The 19,445-nt window shown below is 44.0% G+C and overlaps 1 protein-coding gene across 4 annotated transcripts in view; it reads left to right on the forward strand.

The window, feature by feature from the left end:
- foxp4 (forkhead box P4) overlaps positions 1–19,445 on the forward strand; it is a 213,843-nt gene that overhangs the window by 146,278 nt on the left and 48,120 nt on the right. For all 4 annotated transcript variants that reach the window (XM_034585257.1, XM_034585258.1, XM_034585259.1 and 1 more), the window contains one exon: positions 8,000–8,179. In XM_034585257.1, the coding sequence (XP_034441148.1) occupies positions 8,000–8,179 (180 nt within the window). The remainder of the gene's footprint in view (positions 1–7,999; positions 8,180–19,445) is intronic.

Genomic DNA, 19,445 nt, shown 5'->3' on the forward strand with positions numbered 1-19,445 from the left:
GCTGTTAGTTTACATGAAGCCAGTGGCTAAGAGTAAGAGGCATCTCATTAAAAAAATTAAAAAGAAAGCCGCCATATGCAGATTCTACTCTTATGTATCAGTCAAAAACTCCTTAAACAGCAAATAAAAATAACAAGGCAGGAAATACAAGTGTTGCTCATCCAATTTTCATTAAGTGGCTGAAATATTGATGCACTTTAAAAGTGAACCGTGCATGTTTAGTTTGTCTTTCCTTTTTCTCTTTCTGGTGATCGAGCACTGTTATTAATGTCCTTGTCCAGGAGGCAGACATTTTTTTCTGCTCTTTTCTCCTAAATTGAATTGAAGGCATCCCTTTTTCAAACGAATTACTCTATTAATTTATTTATACTGTGCCATAAATTATTCTATTAATATTAGCATGTTCCAAATTAGTATGACTTCTCTCAATGTTCCTTCTACTTCTATTAATTAGCATGCTTGTCACTATAACAAAGATTTTTCTTTCTCTGATAAATTATAAAGCAGACATTTTTTAATACAATGAGAACTGCCTGAGAAATTATTAATATTTTAGTTGTGGCCTGTAAGACAAAAGTATGAAGAGAACAGAGCAAGAAGACTAGAAGAAGAAGAAGAAGAAGAAGAAAACTAACAATTACATGGAATACATTACAGACTGTCACTGGTGTAACAGTGTTGATTTTTATTTTGCTTTTTTTTAAAGAAAAAATGTGTGTGTGTGTGTGTCTACACTCCTACACTGAATGCTCAGGGATATCATCTTGTTTTAGCACTTTTGGATAGGGTATGAATTAATTACCTCTGTAACAGCTTGGACCAAGTTCAAAAGTACTAAAATTCAATTAATTTGAAAAGTGGACATGCTATCATTTTCTCCGCATGTCTCCTTTAAAGTCTGGCCTTTTTTTTTCTGCTTTGGACTTATTCAATTATATTTGATTAAACTTGCTCTGATCCAATCTATTAATTAACTAGGAAATGCAAAGTGCCCGACTTGAAAGCCAATGTATGAAATTATATCATGTCCACTTTGATATTTATTTATTTATATATATTACACCACTAGTTTTAAAATCCATTTTGACCCCCTTTTTTATTGTAAGACTCTGTTGCTCATTTTCAGGTGTTAATAAATCTTTTCACTTCATCTTCCTTAGTAATGCAAATTTTGATCATACATGAAATTATGTCTCACTCAAAGGAAACTACAACAAATTTGCCTCTTGGGAAAATATACTTAACTCCTTTCACAGTTTTTGACTTTTTCATGCATTCAAATATAAATTGTCCCATGTAATTAAAGTTAGGAAGTTAGTCATTTATTTGGCGAAGGTGGAAGATATTGGCGTTAGGAAAGGAGTATATTTTTATGTGGTTAATAGGACGGAGCGTTCATGTATTCCTGAAAGGTCACATGCACCTGAACACACAAATGCCTCACAGACTAAAAACTGAAATTTGGCGTGTGGGTAAATCTATAAATTCTCACCCAGTTTTTTTGGTAGATGGTGCACTAAGGGTCAAACAGATCAAATTCCTCATACACCATCAGCACGTCTCTCGCGCTAATACGGAAATTAAATCTCTGTGTACATAAGTCTCAGTTTAGTCATCTTTTCACCTTCATGTCGTTTGTCCATTTCCCCACCGACACCCTTTCATCTCTCTCCAAATTTCTCTCCTTCTTCTTCTCTCCGTCTCTCACCCTCCGTCCCTCCCCTCCTCCCCCCTCGCTGTGAAGGTCATTCTAATAAAGAGCTCTCGTAGGACAGAGCTGCTAATTGCTCCGGGGCGCTCTAGCTGGTTTCAGATCCAAATAAAGGCACATCGCTTTCTTCCGAGCTCCTCTGCCTCTTGCCCTCCATTCCTCCACCTCCCCTCTTCACCTCTGTTCCACCATGTTAAATACAATCTGCGTATTAGCCATGTGGACTGTCATAGCCTGACCTGAGCCTCCATTACCTCTCAGGACAGGGGAGGAGAGATGAAGGGGAAGCTGGGTATTTTTTCATCCTCATGATCACAGGATGATTTCCAACTGGCACACGTGAACACGCACATGCACACGCGTGCGCTTTACCTCTGTAGGAATGTACAACTCGTGATTTTAGGCCCTGATAAATGAGGTGTGCACGAAGTCCGCTCCTTCTACAAATATTTGTGTGTGCTGTGTGTGTATGTGTGCATATCTTTGTGTCTGTCTTCAGTATTTCGAACAGACAGCAGTCTGCAAGCTGGTAAATCACTTACTGCACTCTAAAGGAAGGGTCGAGATGAAGGCAGGAGTGTATGTTTGCCCCGGTCATACACACATACGGAGCGATCTCATCGGTGCGGAATGTGCTGTGTGTTTACCTATGGCTCCAGAACCCACCTGACCGAGGGAGGCTAATCTTTATGGGCTCTGTAAACAGGGACTTTGTCTTCAGAGAACTGAAGTTGGGCGAGCAGACACACAATTCACACATGCACACGGGCATGCAGGTTAGAGAGGAGGGGCGAAAAAAGCCTATATGGCAGGTTACATACTGTACAGCCAATAAAAACACACATGCACGTGCTGAGGCTACACACAGACACACACGTGAACGCCCACTGAAAGACAAACTGAGCATCATGTGGCAGACAATCGTGCAGAAGGATAGAAGAACTGCTCTGTTTATGCAGCGGAGGACTTTCTTATCATTTGCACTCTGAGCCCTTCTCATCTTCTCTTTACTCCCCAACAGCAGCACTGGCGTCTTCATTAGCCAGCTGCACAGCACACTGCAGGTCACAGCGCTACAGGCCTGCGCTGCTAGCCCCTCTCTCTGGGTGGATGATGCTCTTTGAAGCCAGTGAGCGCAGCCAGCCAGTAGTAGATATTGGCCCACATCTGACTATCTGTCTGCGGGATAATGGAGTTCACCTGTTAGCACTGGAGCAGGGCCAGGGCCTCAGCAGACATCTAGCATTAGCCCTTTGCTGTTAGCCAACCTGTTAGCGCTGGCTGGCAGCCAGAATAGCCTGGAGCGCTGCTGTTAGCTGCTAGCTGCTAGCTTTAGCTCTGTGTGAGGGACTACCTGGCCACCCCGCTCTTGTATCCTGCGGCAAATCTGGCTAGCATGTTAGCATGTGGCCAGCCGCTGAGGAAACAACCAAACGTGGACAGGGGAGGTGATGGAAAAAAGAATTGTGCAGTTGGTTTTCAGGAGTGTGTGTGCGATTGCTTGTGCGAGAATGTGTGTGTGTGTGTTTTTTCTTCAGCTTCCCTCTGACCTCATTCTCTTTTACCGAAGCTAATGCACGTCAGCCCAGAAATGCCACGCAGATATCCCTCCTATCTCTCGTCTTCTCATTTTGCCTTCTGTCATTCTATTAGAGTCAGGAGAGTAGAGGATGTTACAGAAGACTTCTGAAACATATAGGCTAAAATACTAATATACTATAATATGATACTTTAGTATGTACTAAATGTAAATTTAAGCCTATCGATCACTTTTGGAAAAATACATATATATGTTTAATCCAAAACCTCCAATCAAATGTCAATTATTAATTTTCCTTAGCAATTCACTCATCAAATTATACTATCTCAAAGCTTCAAAAGGGCCGTGTAAAAATGTATATCTCAAAAAAAAAAAAAAATCGAAATATCACACGTTTTGCTGTGCATTGCAGTGACGCACACTTTCTTCTGACGTTATTTTAACCACATTTAGGGTGATCCTGCTCTTTGAATCAACATGTCTCAGCGTGCACAAGGTAGCCTAATTAGTTAAATATCTGCTTGCATGAAAAGATAAAGCGGAGGGCGCTTTAGTGGCAGGATATATAGGAGGCGCAGGCTTTGGTGGAAACTCTGCCCTGAAACTATGATTATACGAGAACACCTTGTCTCTCCAAGTCACAGCTGCAGATTAATAATGCGACCTGTGTTAACTTATTTCTTTTCTTTCCTTCGCTGCTTCACTGTGTCTTATTTATTTATCTCGCGTTGCATTTCTCTCTGCTCAGTGTTCCTGCATTGCCTCGCTCACTTGTAAATCCCAAGAAGTGATTAATAGAGACATGAAGGCCCAGCTGAGCTGATAGCTGGGTTTGTTCTGGGGTTTGGGGTTAAAACAGATTCCCCCGGGGCCAGTGTCACAGTTTATTTAGTGGAGGAGCCTTTGCCAGCTCTCACTGTGAGAGTATGAGAATATGGGTGTGTAAGTGTTTACGAAATTATGATCTGTCTTTGTATGTCAGCGTTCGTGTCCCTGTCAAAGCACAGAAATGAAAGACTGTTTTTTGATGCTTTTAAGAGACAAACCCTGGAGCTGCTGCACTGACAGTAAATAGGACATTTTGTGAGCACAATGGCACCAACCAGGGCACATGTGTTTCTTAGTTTGTGACTGTCAATTAAAAAAAAAGAAATAAAGCATAACCCGGTGTAACAGCTAAACCAAATATTTTATGAATCCACGCAGCCTCTCATTGTCAACAGAGGCTCCTCTAAATTCTGTTTCCTGATTACCAAACAGGTTACAGCTCCAATTCCTCAGATTTCTGCCTCGGTTACGGTGTCTCCTTTGCTCGCAAATATTGATTGAACTATCAAAGATTATAGAAATAACCGATGTGGATTCTATTTCAGGGTGAAAACTTTAATGTTTCCCGGGGCTGAACCTGCCACTAGTTACCAGGTATAACCAGAGGGGGGAAAGACAGCGTGCCGAGAGTAGGTGAAAGACTGATAATTCAAGAGTCAGATGAAAGTAGATAGATGATGGAGTGTAGATACTAGTACAGACAATTTTTTCCCTCAACCCCCTCCCTCCCTCTCTCTCCTCCCCACACTTTCCCTCCCACCCTTATTCCCTCAGTTCTTTGCCTAATAAGCAGCGTTCCTGTGAGCTGATGCAAGGCGGAGGAAACAGAACAGGCGTTCTGGGACCGCTGGAAATATTCCCACATGAGGCATAACATGATAAAGACTTATTATCTCACTAAGCTGCTGTAAACACAGATGCACACATAAATACACACTGTACACAACTCCTGCTCGCACACACAAACACACACACACACCCATTCACAGAAAGTCAAACTGGTCTGGCTTTGCAGTTCTGACGAGCAGTGACCAGGAGGAATCTGACAGAGCCAATCCCTCCAACAAAGCCTGAGAGTCAGCCGCAGTGAGCCAGCTCACTGGGCATTTGGCTCGGCCTGTTTGAACTCCACACACCCGGAGCAGTGGGAAGGAACAGAGGGAGAGTTGCATTGCAATTATTATTAGTGCAAAATTTTCGGGAACATCTGAACCAGCGTACGTGTCGAAACAGGAGCCATCCCATCTCTGCTCCGCTCGTCAATCACACCAGACTCACACATAAACACATGCACCTAGCATGTGCTGTGAGCTAATCCATTACAGTACAAAGGCAGGTGTCAGCCTCTTACACACACTCACACACTCACACACACACACACACACACACACACACACACACACACACACACACACACACACACACACACACACGAGTCATCAGAAACATGTTGAGTCCCATTTCCCTTCTTGTCTTCTCCATCCCAATTAAAAGGCAAAGGAGGTCTTTTATTTCCCGCTCCTCCAAACACATTCTTTATCTCTCTGATCTGCGCTCCTCCTCCCTCCCTCGCCTGGTCCCCTTGGGGTAGTGGGAATGTCTCTCCCCACACTCTCTCAGGTCAGGGGTTCAGCTGGAGGGGGTCTGAGCTTGTAGAGAGATGGAGGGAGGGAGAAAAAGACACACAGGAGGAGTGAGTGGCAGGTTGAGGCAGGCCTCATGCACGGGCAGCTACCAGAAACACTTAAACTTAAAGCACTGTGTATATGTGTATTATAGTCCTAATCAGAGACTTCAGGGTAGATTTATGCCCCTGCCTTTTTCCCGACCTCCATTACACCAGCTTATATACACCCATTACAGGATATGACAAAGTACACACCCTTTAGAGGAGCATACCACATTGCCTGTGTGACTGTGTGAAAGAGAGCGCATGCGCTCATGTCTTTACACACTCCCCACTTTCCCATTAGGTCCTTGTCCACCTGCGAACTCTGTCTCTCTGTCCGTCTTTATCTCTCCTCCCCTCATTGCTAATAAGGTCAATGAGGAAGAGTAAGAAGCAGATGGGTGTACAGTACATTACAGCTCAGAGCTATAGAGAGTGGGCTATGTATAGCGGGCCGGTGATTCATGCTTAGTGAGACGTGTTATGATGTGAGGAGTTTCTACTGCAGTACAAAGTCAGTGGACTGTGCAGAGGGATATGTTGATCACTCAGCACGATGCCTTGCTTCATAATATTACCTCAGGGAGCAGTTTGACCTAGGAGAGGTCTGGATGAAGGTGGGAGGAGACAGAAGGAGTGGAAGGAGTGTCGGGAAGAGAAGTGAGGTTGGAGATTAAGTGACTACAGCTTCAAGTGTGACGATGAAGCTCGACTTCTCCGTCTCAACTTCGCAGGCAGATGGGTGCCAGGACAGGGGAGAGTCAATGGGGAGGAAAAATACTGCAGTGTGATATGTGCTTTTAAAGCGTTGAACTGTCCATTAGCACCTAGTGTGTTAGTTCACCCAAATGAAAAAACACATTCGACAAAATCTGTCTCAGCACAAGGTCCACGCAGAAGCCAGTGTGGGGCTTTAATGCCTTAGCCGTGGCAACCGCTGTTTCAGGAGGCCTTGAGAAATTGACCTCTGAAACTTCTGATGCTACCCCAAATGATTGTGACCAGAATTTGGCTTGTGCTGCTCAAAACATTGGAAAATTACATTTACAATTTTTTACAGCAATACGTCTTTCTAGAAAAAAACAGCAGCGGGCATTTTTTGGAAAAAAGACAAATTGGTGTAGGAGTTTTAAAATGTCTCTTTTTTTCTCTCAATGCATTGGCACAAAAAATTCTATTCATCTACATTGTGTTGAGGCAACAGCAGACGATTCAGTGATTCCTCAGAGGAAAAGAAAAAGTTTCTCCCAAAAGATTCTCCCATGAAATGCCCTTTATTGTTTCCCCAGAAGGCCTGGGTTGTACGCCTCTGAAAAACATTCACACACACAGACACACACACAGCTGCACACAGACGGTGGGTAGAGTGCATCGATGGCGTTTTGTGTACCCACTTCGGGTTGCTGAAATAAAAGCACTTTCCCCTTTAAAACTATGCGCCCGTGTGTGTTAATTTCTAAAACTGGAAGAGGCAGAAAGACGAGATTGAGCTTGTCATTAGGAGTTCACAGCCTGCGTGCTTGCATGAAGGTTTGTTTTGTTTTGTATTAGCTGCCTTATGTGTGTTCTGCACGCGGATGTGTGTGTCTCTGTGTCTCCTCTCCCACGCTTCGACTCCTAACGATGGCAAATGTGCCTGTGTGTTTGCACGGCGTTGTTTCTCAAAAACAACAACACATCCAGGAACGGCTCGTTTTGTCAGGTTTTTGCAAAGGGAACATGCTCTAATTAGAGAGGCCCTATGAAGACGCATCAAACAGATCTTTTCTCAAAGACCAACCTGCTCATGGCTCACACACAGCGCGCGCACATGCCACCTCTGATTATTGGAGAAATGTGTGTGTTGTTTAACTATATAGCCGAGTATTAACTGCCTTGTCAGTTTAGATTTGCTGCACGTCTGATCCAAATCTATGGATACGCTCCTAGACACACATTTACATGCAGGGGGGAAAAAAGTGTCTGCCTCAGGTGTTGCTTTGTGGCCACCGGGGCATGTTTGTGTGCAGGTGCCTCACGACTAAGAGTCCTTTTCACAGTGCACATGCACACACACGTACACAAACACACACAATTCACTTTTCTCTCTCAGCGTGTGTTGACTTTAGTTTCCTGCCTTGTTTGTTCACTCAGATCGGAGCAAGGCTTTCTACTCCAACTGCCCAGGTCACTTTTGTTCAATCGCTGTGTTGTTTTTGCGCCATTCACCACCACCTCCCACTGACCCCCCCCACCCCTCTGCTGCTCTCAGGTGCCAGTGATGATGGTGGAATCAGCCTCTGAGACAATTCGAACAACGCCGTCCAACCAGAACGGAGTCAGCAGCCTTAGCAGCCAATCAGACGGAGGAGGAGGTAGAGAGGGCGGGTCCAATGGAGACACCAACGGAGAGATCAGTCCAGTCGACTTACTGCACCTGCAGCAACAACAGGTGTGTGTGTATGTGTGTGTTTCACAGCCTACATTTTGTGACAAATTTCAGAATAAAGACTAGTTATTTTAGTACTGATTGCCCCCCTGAGCCATGTCCCGATTGGGTTAGAGTTAGGTAAGTAGTGGTAATGGTTAGAGTTAGTATAAGTCTACTTAAGTCTACGTAACCCACCCTAAATGTGTCCTATGACAAGATTTGTGTGTGTGTGTGTGTGTGTGTGTGTGTGTGTGTGTGTGTGTGTGTGTGTGTGTGTGTGTGTGTGTGTGTGTGTGTGTGTGTGCGGTGACATGTTGTTTACATACTGTACATACAGTATGTGCTTTTTTAAAACCTGTTTTGCAACACCTCCATCTTGTGCAACTCATGTGCTTCACATTATGTACTTTACATTGTCTAGAGCAGCAACACCGGGCCATTACATAATGTACAGATGTGACAGCATGTATTCAGCCACACTCTGGTAGGTGTCAGCCTCGTATGTGCAAGCGGTGAAAAGCTCTGACAGGTTGGCTCGTCGGCGCTTTAATTATCCACCGTTTGTAATGGGCCAACTAATTCCACTGGGACAAAGTTCACCATAATACTTTATACACACGTGGTTCCTGCTGATTTATTGTTACACGTTGCTAGCAGAGAAAAAAAATGGAAGAAGTACCTGCAGATTAGGCTCTGCCTAGGTGAGACAAGCCATTTTGCCCTGTTGTGGGGATCATACATATACTTAATATTCTAAGTATACAAACACACACACCATAGGATTCAGATACTCCTGGAGTGAGTGTGTGCATGTGTGTATGTAGCATTTTTAGCCTACAACCTACAGAGTGAGGAAATTTTGGGGAAGTGAGGAGGTTTTGGCCGCTCATGTGTGTGTTTGTGTGTGTGCCTGTGTCACAGTTGTGGGAGGGAATTCTTTCTGTTTTATCGTTTCATGAATCCGACAAGTAGTGTTTGTGTGTGTTTGACACTTCAGCATGTAGTGTCTCGAGCAATGATATTTATCTTGCATCCTGTTAGTCAGTTCCCAGTCAAACACAAACTTCAACCCCTTCACACACAGACAAACACACACAGACACACACACACACACACACACACACACACACACACACACACACACACACACACACACACACACACACACACACACACACACACACACACACTGGCCACTGTGTGTCAAATGGAATTTCCAAACTTCCCGGAACGTCTTGGATGAAATTCTACATTTTTATTTCTCATTCCCCCCAAAAATCCACTGAGCTCTTCTGATTGCTCCCTGAAGGACTTAGGCTTTTGCACATAATACACACTACATGCGCGCACACACACACACACACACACACACACACACACACACACACACACACACACACACACACACACACACACACACACATACATACAGCATTTTAAATATGTTTTTTCAGCCAGATGTCCCTACATTAGTCATGTGTCCATAACTTCACAGGAATGTGTGCTGAGTGTTGTCATCTGATGATGGAAACACACATGTTGATTCATGTTTTTTTAGTCACTGATGTGGCATTTGCTGCAACTGATGATATTAATAATAAAGACATTTTGGGGTTTTATGAACATATAGCAAATAAGTCACTTTCTCTCTCTTTGTTCTGTGTGTGTGATGTCTGCCCATCACAGAGGGTCAATGTGAGTTCTGGGCTCGCCGACACCAGCTGAGTTTCTAGTTGAGGAAACCCAGAGGGGAAAATAGAATCAGGGTTTCCTCCCTGCTGCTAAAATAATTCCCCCCTAATTATAATGATGGAGCTTTAGGTGAATGAAGAACACTCAAGGCCCTTCACTCCTGTCCTGCTCTCCCCCCTCCTTCTCCTGACTGCATCCTCACCCTGCTTTCTCAGCAACCTTCAGCCGAGGACCCACACACACACACACACACGCCGTGCACAAACGCACACACATATAAACACCAAAACCTGTAGCTCATACAAAGCAGGTCTTTATTCTCTCGGACGCGTCTCTGCTCTCTATGTTTTTGCACCTGTGTGTATGTGTGTGTGTGTGTGTGTGTGCGAGCACACACTGGTATTTCCTCTCTTGAGCGGGTTACCAACCACAAACATACCTCCCTCTCTCCATCCATTTTTCTCTTCCTCTCTCTCACTGTACTTCTTTTTCCTTCTATCCGCTGTGGACCATGAAAGACTAGCACAACCTTTCCTCCAGATCCCAGCCCTACCTCACAAAAACATCCACACATATAGCAGTACATACACAGTCTTGTATTGTAGTAATTCCCTATTTATAGCTTTCTTTTCTGCTCAATTTGCACAGATCGGTAAAGGTGTCTCAAGTGGGCTTGATTTCAAGTGGTAGAGGAAGTACTCAAAAATGTACCAAAGTAAAAGTTGCTGAGAGTAACTTATTACCTAATACAAAGGTCTACTACATCATTATGTTGGTGGTGTTTCTTTAGCGGTGAGTTCTGCTGCTGCAGGAGGCGGGATCTAATGTTACCTGTCCGCTCTGATTGGATCATGGGACCAATTGCCCTGTAATTGAATACTTAAAAAAAACATGTAACACCATGCATTGTAAAAAAAATAGTGGAGAAGAAAGCACATATATGCTGATATACTGCATATAGTGAAGTTGAAGTGAAAAGTACCCAAAAAATAAATCAGATACATTGAAAATGTGCTTAAATACGGTAACTAAGTCAATATTGTTACATCCCACCACTGGATACAGGTTACTCTATTTAGTAAATTAGAATAAATAGCATCATGATCACATTCAGATAACACACACAGAGACACACTGACACCGAAATGTAGGCAGACAAATTGACGAGTTTTATCATGTTTTCTCTTTCTCTAGTGTTGGAAGTAGCTCAGCATTTGGTTGCCCACATACACCTCTTCATCACCCACCCCTCTCACCCTCACCCTGCCTCACCCCCTGGATGAGATGGGATTCAGTGCCAGTGAGCATTGCTCTGATACCACAACCAGCTGATATTTTTATTTTTAGGCATATCTTTTATCTCAGTCTTCTATCTTCAAGACCTAGGGCAGAGTTGTTATTTCTGCAGTTTGTCTTATAAATTTAAACATAAAAGAATATCCAAAATCCGATTTTATATTATTAAACTATTTTTAATGATATATTGTTAAAATCACATCTGCTTTGGAAACACAAACTGTCCCCCAACCATATGTATCCTTTTATTCACACTGATTATTTCTAGTTTTATATCTTTTGTTAACTTCCTTGGTCTATAAGGGTATTTTACGTTCTCATCCCCTGATCCATCAAACTTCTTGATTTAATTAAGTTTGTGTGTGGTATAGCCATAAAGAGACTGTATTTTCAGCCCACCACTCCTAAAATTAATAACGTCTGATACAGACAGCCCCTATACTGACACTTGTTACCTGACAACATTGTATAGGGACCTGCTTTCTTGCTTCAACCTGAAAACCTTTGGTTTACCTCCTTCTTCTACTCCTCTTGTTCCCTTCTCCTCCACGCTTGAGTCTCTCACCTGAAGGTGCAGTGCAGACTAGTGTTGGTGCTTAAACACCATGCCAGTGCGCACTGGAGCAGAAAAGACACACCGACATACACGCACAGACACACACAGAACTCCTGACACCGGCCTGTTGTCAGAACACAAAGCCGTCTTTTCCTCAGCCCCCTGGGGAACCTTGGAGAAATCACAGCCATCTCCAGCCGTCAGAGCCCTCCACCGGCCTCTCTCTCTCTCTCTCTCTCTCTCTCTCTCTCTCTCTCTCTCTCTCTCTCTCTCTCTCTCTCTCCCAGTGTCTCCATCTTTCGCTCACTCCTTTTCCATCACTGTCCTTCTCTTTGTAAATTTTTAGTTTTATCATAGATAGATAGATAGATAGATAGATAGATAGATAGATAGATAGATAGATAGACAGATAGATAGATAGATAGATAGACAGATAGACAGACAGATATATTGGTAGATAAAGGCAGATAGAGGTAGATAGTCGGTGGTCATAATGGGGTTGAGGGAGTGCGTGAGCGGATGGAGTGAGTCGAGGAGATGGAACATATAGCCAGAGGGAATGTAGGTAAAAGGAGGGGTAAAGAGGCTGCATATTGGGGGAGGAGGGCATTGGAGGGCTGGAGAGGAGGAATAGGGGGGTGAGGGAGGTGTGTAACGCTGAGACGTGTCAGAAAAGGGCGCCTGGGCCTCCCTGTGGAATGTGGCCTGTCTGCCTCCCCAGAAAGAACAGAGCAGGAGAGAGGGAAGAGATTGAGAGAAGAAAGGGAAGAGGGGGCGAAGACCAGTTCTGCCCCATCATCGAGGGGAGAGAGCAGGGAGGGAGGGGAAGGAGAGAGCAGTGGGAAAACAAAGAATGGAGTTAAAGAGGGGAGAGGAAGGAGAGGTGGAAAAGTGAGAGTGCAGCAAGAGAGAGAGAGAGAGAGAGAGAGTGTATGGCACTTTGTAGAGGTGCCGGGCACGGCTGTAGACATGAAATGATGCATAGCAGAAGAGAAATGTAAGCAGGATAAATCCTAACAAACCTCAAAGTGTGTGCGTGTGTGTGTGTGTGTGTGTGTGTGTGTGTGTGTGTGTGTGTGTGTGTGTGTGTGTGTGTGTGTGTGTGTGTGTGTGTGTGTGTGTGTGTGTGTGTGTGTGTGTGTGTGTGTGTGTGTGTGTGTGTGTGTGGGTGTGTGGCTGGGTGGAGGGTGCTCTGACGAGAACCAGGTGTCTCCAGTTTTTGCCTTTTCTTTACGTCTCTCATCTCCCCCCTTTTTTTTTTTTGCAGATGTGAGTCCACACTTTCAGGCCTCATCACTCCCCCTCTCCTCTCCTCTGTTCTCACCCGTTTCTGTCTCCTCCTTTTCTCTCGCCATCAATTAATCGCTTCTGGTGCTTCCAGCAGCTACGGCAGTGGTGGCTGGTGATGACGGCAAGAGTAGCACAGGGAAAAGTAGGAGGGAGACTAAAGAGAAAGTGATGGTGACAAAAAGGTGCCGTTTCCTCTTAGGAGTGCCACTCGTCAGTCGGCTAAACCAACCACCGAGGGTTTTTTCCTCTTCCTCTTTCTCTCTGTATTTTTCTCTCTCTTGCACTTAACTCACTCTTACGTGCAAATAGAAAGTGAGAGGCAGATTGTAGTGGCGGTTTCCCTTCCCAAAGGGTTTAAAGGGAACATTGGTTGAGAAAAAGGCAGTTTTCGAAATTGGTTTGGAGCTTCGATCCCCACTCCCATTTGTCACGTTCTATTTTTTCCTCAGTGCTTCCCTTTTTCCTCTCTCGCAAGCACACACGCGTTCTGACAATCTTTGTTTCTCCCCCTCTTCCATGCACACAGGCAGTTACACACATGCACCGAGCTGTTGTGAGTTAATGAAGGGTGTAATTAAGGAGCCACAGTGATGACTGGAGATCGGGGGGAGCCGATACAGATCTCAGATATACACAAACACTGATGATAGATAACTGTTTTTTGTGTGAGCACATGTGCGAGAGCTGTGCATATGGGTTTAATGCCGGGAGTGCTTTGCGGACAGATGTATGAGACGGCTGTGTGCGTTAGGAGACGATGAGAGACGCTGGACGATTCAGATAACGTATGGCTTCCTGCTAGATTGGCTAGACTGAGTAATTATGACCTGTAGAGATGGAAGTGGGGAGGTTTTTTGAGACATATGTGATTCTGCAGCGCCGGCTGTTAAGCCTTTGCTAAATTATGGGAGGTGAATGTTGGTCACTCGGACAGTTATGTCCCGTTTGACCTCCAGCTCTCCACTAGAGTTCACTTTCAGGTCAGGAGTGCAGGGGCGATGATGGTGAAGGGGTGGCTGCAGGAGAGGAGGAAGTGGTAAAGGGAAAAAAAGACACCTTTTCTGGTTTGTTCAAGCAGTGGGCTTTAATTTACTGCGCCATGCTTGTGTTTTGTGCATCTGCATGAAAGGTTGTATCCCATGTGTGTCTCTGTGTCATTTTCCTGACTGTCTGTGTGTCTGCAACTCGTGAGTGTGCGTGTATGTCTGTCATATATGCGAGCAAGTAAATCAGTCCCTGGCCTCTCTCTGAGTGCTGTCACCTCCTAAAAGCTTTCCCTATAGGTCTGTGCCCGGCCTTTCTCTTTATGTCTGGGGTCAGCGTAGTTCACAGGTCACCAGAGGTCATGCTGAGACAGAGGAGGGGCAAGTCAGGTTGCCTAGCATCACAGAACACCCACTGCTGTTACCGCAGCGATACAAAGAGACCTATAGAACACCAACTTCCTCTAGGAATCTTAAAAGCACCAGCAGCTCCCTTTATCTGTCTTCTCTGACTTCTCCTTGGCTTTTCCCTTCCCCTGTCACTCTTTCTTTATATGAAGCTAATATTGATCGATTAAGGCTGTTACACTTATAAACACACACGAAATGTCACAAACACACCTGTGCGTACAAATCTCATGGTCATTAATGGGTTTCACATGAATCCCCTCCCTCATATCCATCATTCAGTGATTTTTTTTCTCACACTGAGTCCTAATTCTGACTTGCTGAGATGTTGTATTTATGAGTACCCATAAAACATTTTTACAGCTTTTTCCAGCCAGGCCATTGAGTGTTGAAGAATCCACTGAGTGAGACTTGGAGAGCAGATTTTTGTTCTTACTATTGATGTCCTTTCAAATGCTTTCCTTTTGTATTTTTCTCTCCACCACCTTTATACACTTTTCCTTCTCTAAGTACAGTGAAACATTTCTAAGACACACCCATGGTTTGACAAGTTTCAGATATCAAGGTTATAGATATGTTATAGTTGTCTGATCAAGCTGACTAAAAAACGTAAAATATGGGCTAATCTTTTCCCCCGACGAATTCTGTAGGGTCACAAGTGTGGATAAAGAGTAGACAACGGACAGTAGACATGGTCCACCAGGCCATATCAGCCAGCATGAACACAGTCACGGCTGGTTGACCCCACCAGCCGAGAGGCTCAGAGACAAGAATAGACAGAAGAGGGTGTGTGTGTGTGTGTGTGTGTGTGTGTGTGTGTGTGTGTGTGTGTGTGTGTGTGTGTGTGTGTGTGTGTGTGTGTGTGTGTGTGTGTGTGTGTTTGTGTGTGTGTGTGTGTGTGTGTGTGTGTTTGTCCTGCCTCTGTTGTGGAGACTGAGGTATGTACACACATCCCTAGGCACCTGAAAGGGTTAGGTTGTGTTTGGTTGCCATGGGAGTGTTTCGAGGCACTTGCGCTGCGTAGGCCTCGCTGTGCTGTCAGGTAAATAACTCGCACACACACACCCTCACACACAAGACACACATGAGCCAGAATGGACGCTCTTCATGAAGAAGTTCCTGAGGGTGTCAACTGTTGACTCTCACTCTTCAGAAGGTATTGCCATGGTGACAGAGGCCTTTTTAAGAGGTCGTAGGTCAGCGAGCAAAGCTGCATGACCTCATTACTATTACTGGTCAGTGACACTGGGATGTGACTCTGTGTGTGTCTGTGTGTGTGTGTGTGTGTGTGTGTGTGTGTGTGTGTGTGTGTGTGTGTGTGTGTGTGTGTGTGTGTGTGTGTGTGTGTGTGTGTGTGTGTGTGTGTGTGCTAACGCCTGTTCACTTCGGTCACTGTTACCTCTCCCTCTTTCAAAAAGCAAAAGCCATAACTGCTTTTAATTGACAGCTGCTCGGATTCACAGTTTCATAGTTCATTATGGGTGAAGCACTCAAACAAGAGAGCATTAGTTTACAACAGCCCCGTTCCTCCACCTACTCACACAGGTCACACAAAAGCCTAATATCGTGCTCCTGGTGTCCCCTCTTTTTTTAAGAGGCCTCACTTTTTCATACCCTCGCTCCGAACTCGGAGAGAGAGAGCGATGGACAGTGAGAGGGGAACGAGAGAGGGTAAAAAGTAAAGACAAACTGTGCAATGCTTACAAGGCTGCTAGGCAAGTAGTTTCCCTGGAAACAGTCGAGAGCCCGGGATGCACACAATGAACACACATACACATCACGTACACAATAGCTGCGGAGGCCTAAAGTGTTGCTAATTAGCTAGTCTCTGCTGGTTCTTTGTGCGAGCCATTTTAAAGGAGAGATTAGAGTCAACAGGGAGGAGAAGAGGAATGTAGCTCTTCCCTCTCTCTTTCTTTCGTTCGCTTTCTTCTCGAGCTCTGGGACTCTGCCTGCTGGCATTTTTTTTTTCTTCCTGATTGACAAAATGCATTTGTTGTCTTGTTGGGGAAGTTTTCCATAGCCCAGAACATCAAGAATAAAATTAAATGCAGTGAAACTTAAGAGTAAAGTAAGTTAGCACCTGCAAGAACTGCGAGGTAAATCATAAAAAAAGACACCAGCAAATGACAACTTGTTTTTCTTCCTGGTTTTCACCCAAATACTGTAACATATTGATAAAAATAAAATGCCAAAATAAAATGCAGAAAATAGCTTTAAAATTATCTTCATTCAAAGTGAATCCCCCCCAATTAAAGAACATCTATTGTTATAACTATTTACTTATCATTTTCATTGCTTTATGACTAATAGCAGAACTTTCAATTTTTTAAATGGAGATGAAAACCTTGTGTGTACATGGCTGAATTAAGTACAGTAGGTCAAAGTTGAACCATGAAAGCAATAGCTGCAAAATCTCCTTATGATAATAAAGATTAAGAAATAACAAATCTGACATAAATTAGGTAATCATATTTTATTTGAAATTAAAAATTAACTGTTGTATGTAACTGGTGACTAAAACCTGTGTGACTGTTCTGGTTGCTTGTTCCCCAGCTGTTACTGAGCAGACTTATAACTCTTAACAAACTCTTAAGTTTGACAAAAGTCTTACTGATAGAAATTTTGCCAGATCAACAAACATAAGACCTTGTCAAGTAAAAAAAGATTTTACAAGAATAGAAAAAGAAATTAAAATTTAGTGGGCTTTGGGTTATTTTAAGCTGAAAAATGTGCCCGTTCACATCTGGATGGATTGACCCTCTTAAATCACATAGTCCAGCACACGTACACTCACACACACACACTTTTCCACTTCAAGAACACACCCCAGCCTTTCTTCTCTTTTTGGGAAGTTAAACATTTTGTGCTGGTTTAGAAGTTTAACTTCTTGTACAGCAGCCAGCCTTTGTTGTACTTGCCCACTTCCGGTGTTTGTGTGTGTGGTATGAGTGTGTGTGAGTGTGTGAGCGTGTGTGTGCTGGTGTGTGTGTGGTAAGAGTGGGTGTGAGGGTGTGTCCACCTCCATCGCCACAGCCACAACCAGGTGTGAAAACCCTCTGAAGCAAAAACATGAAAGAGTTTTATTTCCATCGAAGTGGGCAGGCAGACTAACAGTTTTGCAGGCCACTGACGAGGAACGTGTTTTTCTGTATAACCAATAGGCGTCTTTATGTGTGCATGCGTCTGTGCGTGCATGCGCACATGGCAGACAGTCTTTGTTTGTGTATGTATGTGTTTTCCCTCTGTCTCCTGAGTTGAGTCTTGGCAGTGTCTTGCATGTGTTATTAGTTTGATTTTTTTCTTTTTTGGTTATTAATAATAACAGTTAAACGGTTTCCATATGTGAGGCCTGGTTGCCAGGCTAGTGCTATCCTCATCATGGGCTGGCCTCGCACAGTCTCCGCTCTCAGGAGTCGCTCTCGCCGGGCAGCAGAAAAAGCTTAAACTCTGGAGGTCGCCCAACTGAGACCTTACACCTAAACGGCCTTGTCTTCCCAGGAGCGTGACCAAACCACTTAACTGTCCTACCTTATACAAGATGAGGCCTAAATATTACAAGGTACTCTGTGTGTGTCTGTGGCTGTGTGTGTGTGTGTGTTTTCCGCTGTGGGCTTGGTCTGTCTGGAGTGAGACCTTCCTCTCTTGCCAAACGAGCTGTGTTGAAAACCACAGGGAAACTGCATATGTGTATATAATGTATGACGTGCATTTGTGTGTGTGTGTGTGCGTGCGCGAGGAAATTGGGAAACTGCTGTAGAGCTATTTGCCATCAATTAGATGCCTGGACTGAGATGAGGCCTACAGTAGAGAGGGAGCAGCTTTTATTCTCAGGAAGGGGTTTCCTCTCTGTAGTGTCTATCTCTCGATGCCCCTCTTCGCTTCACTTAACAGAGAAAAGCTGACAACATCTCCTTAGGAAGATTTCTCTCTCTGTGTGTGTGTGTTCTAGACGTGTGTGTATGATGATGAATTGTGTCATGATATAGAGCAGTCCTGGGTATTCAGTCAGCTCCTTTTTATGGCCGTGCATATACCCCTGTGAATCAATTGAAACATTAGATGAGTGTCGGGACGTAGTTGAAGGGGAGAGGTTTTCTCGTTTCGCAAAACAGTTTTGAACTGAAGAGAACCATCTGGAAAACGGCAGCGTCCCGCGAGTTTAGAACAGGTCCCTTTTGTGAAAAATAGGATGTGAAAAAAAATATCTAAAATCAGCCAGGGTTTTCAAACATTACGGCATATTTTGAAGTTCTTTTGGAGTTTGTGAGTTTTTATTGCATTGGCTCTTGAACGCGGTCTTTCCTCTCTTTAATGGTCAGTCTGGGCCCAGAGAAGCTTGCTTCAGCCATTTAAAAAACCTCAGCCCTCGAACGGTGCCTTTATATTGCGGAAACATTACATTAAATAGCTGAACGGGATTACGGCTGGCTGGTATTTCTGAAGGTGTCCCAGATAGTTGCACACTCGACGGCGGCCTAAACGGAGCGAAGTACTCCTTGTTATAGTGGTGGACAACTGGTTTGAAGTCCACGTTGCTATGAGCAAAAACAAATGGCCGAGGCTGGAAAGACCTGATTAATACCAGAAAAGGAGAAGGCGTACGTGAGGAAGAGTTGGAGGGAAGGGGCGAAATCTTGGCAGAGCATAGTTTATTTGTAACCCACCATGAAATTGAGCGGCTTTAGCAGGCTTTGCTTAAGGCTGCCTCTTACCCCTATATGTTTACCCCCTGGAAACCCCTGATCTGTCCTAAATACATGTACCACTCCCTCTTTCCTTACCCCTCTGATTTATAATAGATAAGTTAAAAGAGTAACAATGTGATGTGAAATGAGTGTGTTCAAGCAAATGAGCTCTTCCATTGTTATTTCTACAATGGACAAACTAAGACTGAAAATTTAAAACCTTTTCAGCTTCTCACAACAGTGTTGTTTGTGCTGTTGTTTCTATAATTAATTTAAGATCTTTACTTACCCTGCTCAGTCAGTTTCAATTTAGGTAAAAAAAAAGATACTACAAACAAATAAAAGATAAATGATCTATTTTAAATAAGTCAGTA

This window comes from Hippoglossus hippoglossus, chromosome 5, assembly GCF_009819705.1.
Source record: "Hippoglossus hippoglossus isolate fHipHip1 chromosome 5, fHipHip1.pri, whole genome shotgun sequence".
Classification (NCBI taxonomy): domain Eukaryota; kingdom Metazoa; phylum Chordata; class Actinopteri; order Pleuronectiformes; family Pleuronectidae; genus Hippoglossus; species Hippoglossus hippoglossus.